Here is a 9,429-nt window from a genome sequence, read left to right as displayed (position 1 = left end):
TCTGCTGTTCGAAGGGAGTAGGGCATAGGGATGCTGACTTCCGTTTGGAATTCGCCCTTTGTGGGTTGTGGCTAGAAGGGGTACAGCAAAAACCGGAAGCTAACAATAAATTAAATTTTCTACCTATTAGATTGTTTTATTAACATCTACACCTACCCCAACCCTAAACCTACCCCTTACAATAATGCAAAAATAGTAATTATTGTTGTACAGTGTGAGAAAAATTACGCTATATTGATGTGCGCATGCCCAGTAGTTTTTTCTGTATGCCTTTTAGCCTTAACCCCCTTTGTGTTCTGCTCTGAGAGGAAACTTCCTGTATGAAATTAAAGTCCGCATGAAACGGAAGTTGAGATTGTCCTTTTTTCCCCTATTGTGACGTATATCCAAGTGAAACGGCTTCTGAAATGAGGAAAAAATTGTAGGGCGGGGCTTGATTTCATCCTTCGGGAATTGATTGGATCGTTGGAAGTTAGGCATTGCTAACAAAATAGTGAAAACTATAGCTGTGTCCCATATGATGCACTATGCACTTATATACTGTGTACTTATGCACTATGTACTCAACCATGTAGAGTGCATTATATAAGGTTGTCATTCATAATCGGAGTCTGATAGCCCCTCCCCCTTCGCTATGTAATTGAACGTGCGACAGTCTCCAACATTCCACACTTCCGCTGTGTTCCAAGGGCATACTACTGAAAACAATCAAGGCCGCCTTATTGAATGGTTGTTCCAAACCGAAGTGCCCAAAACTGGCCACTTCAAAGGGCCCTTCGGAATGAAGGATTTCGAAGGGTACAACTGATGGACACTTCAGGCCCCCATGATCCTTTGCACAGGGAAGTTGTCTGGCGTCACAGAGTTCAACTTCACCTTTAAATGTATGCATAGTATTTTTCTATATTACTGTAATATTTATACGAGTTAGATTTGGTACATTATTATGGTCAAAACAACATTTTACTTCAACAAAAATACTTTACAGCTACCTTTATCAGTCCATTCAAATGTTTCAAATACATAGACACAATATACATTACAAATACATATTACATTACATACACAAATATAGATCTTATTTTACGTAAAAGACAATTGGGGGTCAACCAGCGTACAAAATGTGCGACTAAGGTGCCTCCTTGATCGTCTCATTAAGGTGACGCAGAGGTGCGTTCCAAAAAAATACTTTTTTGACCCCTACACCCTTCATACCTTCGTAGCTCTCACTCCGTAGGGTAAACCCTTTGAAGGGATTAGGGCATAGGGATGAGCCCTTCCGAATGGAACGCAGGGTTCGTTGTTTCGGTTAAGTGCATCATCCGGTGGTGAACGCACCACTTGCACTATTTATACTACAAAATGTCAGAGAATAATGTACACTTACGCATTTTGGGACGCACCTTAAGAATTGATCCAGTATACATTGTTGCAACTGTGATCACGCTATGCGTTTGATGGGTTGAAACTTACTGTAAATGTCGGACAGACAAGATGGCACGAGGTAAAGCTGTTTCTGATGTAACCTTTCAAACATGAATTCATGAATAAACTGGAACAGCCTACTGATCGCAGATTTCTTCCCACAGATTCCCATCGGCTGCTCTTGCTGCTGCTGTCAGGTCCTAAAACCTTTACTGAATGGTTTTGACGATTTTATGGTTGTAAAAGACTGACATGACATTAAATGAAAAAAAATGATTGTATATGAACTGTTCTTGTCCTATATAAAACAGATTTTAGAGTGCATTTTTATTAATTAAAATGAAAAACCTTCAATAGGTTGACTGACCCAGCAAAAAAAAAAAAACAGCAAATGGGTAAATGTAGAAAACCCAACAAGCTGGGTCAAAATAACCCTGCATGTGTTCTGTTCAATATTTACCCAGCGCTGGGTTGCCAAATAACCCAGAAATGGCTGTTTTTAACCAAGCATTATTTTAGAGTCTGTTCATTCATAAGCTCCGCAGTTTTTTAACTTCCTGACTAACAGTCCTCAGCTTTCCTCACATTGCTGACTTAGGATGGTGTTTCAAATCTCATGATGATGAGGGTACAGAGGTGCTGCAGATCCTTCAGAAAATGTCACGAAGGTCAGAGAAAGTCAACAACCTGCAGCATCAAACCACCTCAACATCATCATCAGGTAAGCAGCTAAATGACACATTCAGAAATCATCAAGTCATTATTTTCAACATTCATTTATATTACAGTTTAGACTTTTGTCAAATTAAATGTATGCCAAATTGAATGTAACCCGCATGAAATTGAGGCAGTGAGGATAGAAGCTTTTTTTCCCACCATGGGATAAAAAAATATAAAAAATTGACTTATCTTGCAATTCAGACTTTTTTATTCTCACAATTTGGACTTTTCCCCTCGCCATGCTGAGATATAAATGCAGAAATGCGAGATATATACTCACAATTCTGACAAAAAATATTGCAATTTTTTTTTCAGATATAAACTTGCAATTCTAAGAAGAAATGTCTGAATTGTGAGATATAAACTCGCAACTGCAAGAAAAAAGTAGCAAATTATCTTTATTTTTTAGCAAAATGTAAACTCGGATTTACATCGAAGAATTGCAAAATGTAAACTCACAATTGTGAGGTATCAACTTGCTATTGAGAATGCAGAATTTTGATATATAACCTCGCAATTGCGTGGAAAAAAAGTCATAACTGTGAGATAAAAAGTCGCAATTACCTTTTTATTTTTTATTGCGTGGTGGAAACAAAAATAATAATTTAAGATGTAAATTCAAAGGAAAAAAGTCAGATTTGCATGATGTAAACTCAATTACGAGAAGAAAAGTCCGATGTGAGATGTAAACTCACAATTGTGAGGAAAAAAAAGTTGCAATACCTTTCATGGCTGAGGCGGAAACAAAAAAAAATAAATAGAATTGCGAGATGCAAAGTCAGAGTTCAGAGAAAAGGTCTTGAGTTGTGAGGAATAGACTTTCTTCACAGTGGCAGGCACTATTAAAGTCCTAGATCGCGTAATTGTCAAAACGTTCAACTTTCTTTAACTTTTTTTTTTCCGGAAAGATGTTTTGTCAACTGAACAATTGTGTTGTTAAACAGCATTATAATCCATTGAGCACACTGTACTTCTATTCCTCACAGCCTCGTTTCCATTCCTGCCAAAAACACACTAAGGGTCTGTTAGGGATTTGAGATGTGAACGTAGTTCATAAATGTCATGCATCTCTCATGGGGCAGTGGTGGAGAAGGTCAGGAACACAAAGGATTTACACAGGAAATTCCTCCCCAGGCAAATTGAAACAATGGAAGCTATTTCTTCCTCAAAGTTACAAAATTATATCATATGTCAGGTTTCCTTCAGACCGGGTCATAAAATCAGCCTTTGAACAACACGCATAAATATTGAGATAAGAAACTTCTACTCTGTGATCCAGTTCACCTCAACATAACAAATGACATTATTTCTGTTGATAAAAAATGTTTTAATGTAACAATGCATTGGATATAAAACAATATATAAAACCTATTTTAAATGAAAAAAAAATTTTCACCTTAAAATTCTGTACACTTACAAGGCATTCACAGTTAAACAATCATTCACAAAACATTCTTACAGCTTTAATATAGTGACACTTTCAGACTGATGTGATATAAATATTAATAACAAAAAAAAAGTCTAGTATAATTTAAAATGATAATAGATAAATGAGCTTATTGTACATGCTTTAAGGGAAATAAAGTATGATTTTAATCACATGTTATAGTAGATGGTTGACTGCAAAGAGCATACTGTTTCTCAAGAAAGTTCGTCATCCTGTCAAAGAACTCCCTGGGGTTGGTGAGTTCTAGTAGTTCACAAGGATATCGTTCGGAACACTTCTGTGGAAGCAGTCCAAACACAAACTCATTACCAGCTGTTACAAACAACAAACAGAACCGTCAGGGATGCACATCATTCGGAATTGAAAAAGAAAATCAGCTTCGTTCCAATTCATGGCTGTGAAACTGAATTGGAATGACAGGATGATTCATTGAAAAATTCCCAAGTCACAAGAAAAAGTCATTATTAGTGTGTGTTACGTAATTAACAATAAATTCATTTATTCTTAATTATGCATATTTAATATTCTCCACTCTTTAATATTACACCACTCTAATATGCGCTTATCAAATTATTAGGCATTTTTCTATACCAAGTTCAATATTTTCAAACAATAATCAGCCAATAAAACCAATTTTAATTTTGCCATACAGCACCACAAAATGTCTAGTGTCCACCATATTGTTTGCAAATTTAAGTCTATATTAAAATATATAAACAATATGAAATTTATAGATATATGTACGTATATGTGCGTGTGTGTGTATACATGTGTGTATATATATATATATATATATATATATATATATATAAATGTTATTTATATATTTATTCATTTAGAAATATACATTTCTATGGTGTCATTGTCATAACATTTCAAATGTTGATTCATAATATAATTTCATGCATTTTTAAAAACGATTCCAGTTCAGGAATGTCAATTCTGAATGATGCACAATCTTGACACACACACACACACACACACACACACACACACACACATTGTGGTATTGCTTTGACTTACATTTTTGTTATATTCTTCTAAAGTTGTATTTATCAGCCACTTGTATCTATTTGCTGGGTCTTCTTCATGCAAGAGAACGTTCATCTCCATCAGGAAACAGTCAAAAAACTTAAATGTGCAATTCTGCAGACAAACAGAGTACAGTCAGCACTGGATTATAATGTTTATTGCCATGCTAATAATAATCTGTGTAAAATGGAGGTTTTTTAAGTGAACTTACCTCGATATCATCTGTATTTGGTGTATACAAACTTGCATTAGAACGCTGGAAAAACAAAAAAAAAGTTTACAAATTAGGATTCTGATTTACTATTTAGGCCAAGTGGGTTTTGTGACAACAGAAAAATAAGATTGAGATTTACAGTACGGCTACTCCTTGACTTGCACAATGCATCAAAAGCTCAGATGTCATACTTACTTGGAATAAAAGCTTTGTCTCTTTGTCTCGGAGTGCGTTCTGGAGGTCTTTCAGTGCCTGCATTGCATGACCTTCAGCCACGGGCAATAGAGCACTTAGACAGCTGAACAAAAACAACCATAATATGACATAAGTTAAAGTCAAATGATTTTATAATCCTGCACAATCCATTTTTAATTGCTCCATCTCCATTACAAATCCATTACAAATCCATTTGCAATGCCACAGTGCCTGTGGATTCATCTGATGTGGTTCTAATGTTGTCCAGGTAGTAACCCCCAAACCAGCACCCTTTGTGTTGCTTCCAAAAAACCTCTTATTGTATTCTCACAGGCACAGTTCATTAACTATTTATTCATGACCTGTGTTTTGATCTGTTCTCCATGCAGCTCTTCTGAACGTGTCAAAAACATGTGTTTATACTGAAACGCCAACACAGTCATGCAGTCACTGAAATGTTTTTATTGACACTCTTGTGGTACTGAATGAATTTTAACTATTTATAATCAACATTTCTCACATTTGGGATCAGTTTTTTGGTCCAGAACCAAGCTCAGTGCATTATGTACTATAGCATTAGCTTCTTCATGAAGTACCTTCTCCACATGCAATTTGGCCAAAAGAAGGTATCTAAGCATAAAGTACAATCTTTTGGAACAGCCTTCACACTTGGGATTTGGAACAGGGCCAATGTAACTGCAAGATGCTGTTTTCAGTTGCAATGGAAATACAGATGAACTAAATAAAGATATCAACAAATCAAATAGAGCAAGTGGTATATACTGTATACACAACTGTTTTCCTGCAAACCTTGTTATTTTTACCACCATCTTGTGACCAAAGATCTTAACGTCATTGTGGTTTCAGATTTAGGTTTCAATTCAATCTGATCACGTTTAAGGTCATTCTCCACCCTTTTTGTTGTAAGCGAACTAAAAAGGCTAAACAACTTTGTTCTGAACAGATAATAGTGTTGTTTGCTCTATGCAGAGCAAGGCAGAGATTGATCTCAAAGCAGGTTCATATTACCAGCCGGAGACATGCATACTTAGCAAATGCACACTATAATGGGGCAGCAGCAGATAAAAGGCCATTTAAATTGGACTTTAGAAATCTCAGATGTGTCAGTTCATCTAGTGGGGGGGGCTAGATGTCACATGGTGACGCTGTCACAAGGGCCGTATCTCAACGATTATAAACTCATGAACTATAAAGGTTCAAAAGTCAAATTAGACAAATGTAAGACTGCTAGAGTAAATAAAGTTGACTATATAATAAAGGTAGATATTAACAAGTAGCTAGAATAGTGTTCTCACAACACTGCAGTTTGGTTGGGGTAAGTCGTCACGTTATATGTTGTAATTTTATATAAATGACTCCGGACAACTCGTGGCCAAAACAAGAGTTTGTTGTTTTTGCCTTCTATTTTTGCAGTTTCAAGAACTGTTTTATGTTTCATACAGCTAATAACAGACCTATTTATCGACAGATTCCCATTATGACAACTTACCCCATATAGTTTGTCAACATGGCCTGCTATTGGGGCACATTGTCACAAATGGTATTCATTTTTTTCCCTCTACAATAATAAGCTTTTGACAACATATTAACAAAGATATTTAAAGTGTGTTTTAAAAGGAAATACTGTTTTAGTTTTTGCAATTTCCGAGTTAAAACTGATTAAAACTTTTTTTCAGTTTAGTAAATGTCAAACAGCTTTTTTTGTAGTTGAGACTTTAATGTATGTGTTTGATACACAAATTGGCATTCAAATAAACCCTGAGAAGTTTTCAATATTCAAAAAGGTGTAACAAAACAACTCTGAACTCACCTATACAATTTCTCTTCAATTGACATGGTAAGAATTTAAATCAAATTGTAACTAAAACTTTATTGGAGTATGTTTTACAAGAAAATACTATTTCAGTCTTTCTACTTTACATTTAATTCAATGTTACGTGTGGTTTCTTTGTAATAATTTGTGAAATTTACTACTAGTTTCTGAATGAAACTTGTTTCAAAGTAAATCCTATGCCAGTTTTTTTCAGTGGATTTTATTAGGGGTTAATTCACGACAACTGGGCTATCTTCATGGTAGAAACTGGCCCAAGCTGAATTCACCCTAGAACCAATTTTAGCAACTTAGTAACTGTGGTTATGCCAGATTTACACAGCAATCAGCAAAGGAAATAAGCAGTCTAATTTCTTAGATATACCTCAGAATTAAGATAGAATTCCAAACCTCTGAGTTCAAAAGGCATTCCATGTGATTCTCAAAACACCAAGGGTTACAAGCACATCTTCTAGTTCTCTGTAAAAGAACACACACACTTCTTTAATACTTACAAAGGACAAATGCTGCAAAAGTCCCACAGATAGAGAAGTGCAGTTACAGATATGCAGTTCCAGGAAGCGAAGTGCGCAGTCAATGGAAACGAAAACAAAAGTAATCAAGTGGCCAAGCACAACAAAGGCAAAAGAACACAAGTAATCAAAGTCATTTATAGGTTGAAAAATAGAATTGATTTAATTGCTATTGACTTTTGACCAATAGGTGGCGATGTGGCCTAATTGATGTGGTGTATTCAGTGTGGAGTGACAATTTTGGCGCACACAAAGTTTGGTGTCAATATGCCTAAGCCTTGCAGAGATACAGCTTCAGAATCATTTTGGCAACACGCCATCGAATTTGTTATTTGTATATCAACCTGAAATCCGTAAATTTGTGCCGGCATAGTCTGAATATGCTCTGATTTGATTTTCATGAAAATCGGACCAGCGGTCTAGGATGAGTTCAAAAAAGTAGGTGTTCAAATAAAATCTAAATGGTCGACTGTGGCATAATTGGTATCGATGTTCTCGGCATGACCCAAGGAACCTACAAAGACCAGTCTCATGACAATAGGCCAAATTCATCAAAAGCTAGTAGAATTTTTTTTAAGTTATAATTTCTGACCACGAGGTAGTGCTACTCCGAAACTTTTTGAGTACCTTCAGGGCATGGTGCTGAAGAGACGTACCAAATTTTGTAACGATATTCCAATGCGTTCATGAATTCTAAAAATTAAAAAACAAAATTCATTATGATCGATGCACAAAATGGCTGAGATGGGAAGTTTGGGGAAATCATTTGACCAGTCTTGTGATTTTATTATTTTTTTGGCCAAATGTTCAGAAGATATAAGCAAAAATGGCCATTTTTCATTAGGTGGCACTGTGTCCAAACTGTGCAGGTACTCTCAGGTCATGGTCGTTATAACACACACCAAGATTGGTCTGAATATGCTCAACTAAAGCCTTCTACACACTGCACGATTTTAGCAATCCTATAAGATCATTGCTGGTCACACTGTGCGACATGGATCTAATAAACTTGGGTACGACATGCATGTAGACTGTACGATGATGACACCTATTGATGTAGGCTACGACGCACGTTTCTATAGAAGAATAAAACGTCATTAGCATGCGCTAGTGGTAAACAAAAAGAGCATAATGAATCACACTTTGACAGTTGTAGTTTTTATGTGTGCTGAAAAAAAGTGGGAGCGGCGAAAGAGGAAGGAATAAGAGCTTGAGGTAAGCAGTTTTATGTTTTAGCGCCATGTCGCGTTGATTTCATGTCGCATTTTTTACTGGTTGGTCAGTAAGCGTGGTCGTAACTGCAAACACACTGTGCGATGAACATGCTGAATTTCTGACACTGCCAGAAAACTATTGTAGGCTACCTTTGGTCGCAAGACCGGGAAAACACCCATCTTTGAACCTCTCTCACTGTACGACATAGGACCAGCGATTAAGAGCCACGATCACAGAAATCGCCATGATTGCTTCACGATGGCAATCTTTCGTCTGGGACAGCCAAAAATCTAAAATACCGGGCTTAAAGCATTGTGGAGATATTGCCTAATGTCCATTTTATTGGGCTTTTTGTCAAATTGATGAATGATGTTGAATTCCATAACTTTTTGTCGCCATGGTCTGAAGATTTAGGTTGATTTTTGTGAAAATGAGGAGTTCGTTTTGAGCCAAGGAATCAAGTTTTATTGAATTTTGTTTCTAGCCCTTATGATTTAAATGTTATTAGCATAAACATGAAAGCAACTTTGGGCTGCTATAGACTTGAGCGGAAGAAGATGACGACGATTAATTGTACACTTGTGCCATTGAGTTCTAGCTCAAATATCAACTATTCTCTTTCAGTACCAATTTTAGTACTTACTAGCACTAGTACGTACTTTTTAGTTACCTTTATTCAAATGATTTCTGTTATCTGTTTTCCTAGTTCTAGGAATACAGGTGCATCTCAATAAATTAGAATGTCGTGGAAAAGTTAATTTATTTCAGTAATTCAACTCAAATTGTGAAACTCGTGTATTAAATAAATTCAATGCAC

The 9,429-nt window shown here is 36.0% G+C and overlaps 1 protein-coding gene across 1 annotated transcript in view; it reads right to left on the bottom strand.

Moving 5' to 3' along the window:
* Positions 1–3,586: 3,586 nt before the first annotated feature.
* il15 (interleukin 15) overlaps positions 3,587–9,429 on the bottom strand; it is an 8,382-nt gene continuing 2,539 nt past the window's right edge. Inside the window, exons 2-6 of the mRNA XM_016506458.1 lie at positions 7,250–7,344; positions 5,034–5,136; positions 4,836–4,880; positions 4,616–4,738; positions 3,587–3,869 (exon numbers count right to left, since the gene is read on the bottom strand). Of these exons, the coding sequence (XP_016361944.1) occupies positions 3,738–3,869; positions 4,616–4,738; positions 4,836–4,880; positions 5,034–5,136; positions 7,250–7,344 (498 nt within the window). The 3' untranslated portion in view covers positions 3,587–3,737. The remainder of the gene's footprint in view (positions 3,870–4,615; positions 4,739–4,835; positions 4,881–5,033; positions 5,137–7,249; positions 7,345–9,429) is intronic.

Source organism: Sinocyclocheilus anshuiensis, unplaced genomic scaffold (genome assembly GCF_001515605.1).
Source record: "Sinocyclocheilus anshuiensis isolate Anshui unplaced genomic scaffold, SAMN03320099.WGS_v1.1 scaffold274, whole genome shotgun sequence".
Taxonomy (NCBI): domain Eukaryota; kingdom Metazoa; phylum Chordata; class Actinopteri; order Cypriniformes; family Cyprinidae; genus Sinocyclocheilus; species Sinocyclocheilus anshuiensis.
Note: the sequence above shows the minus strand (reverse complement) of the source record. Positions and strands in the feature narration are given on the sequence as shown.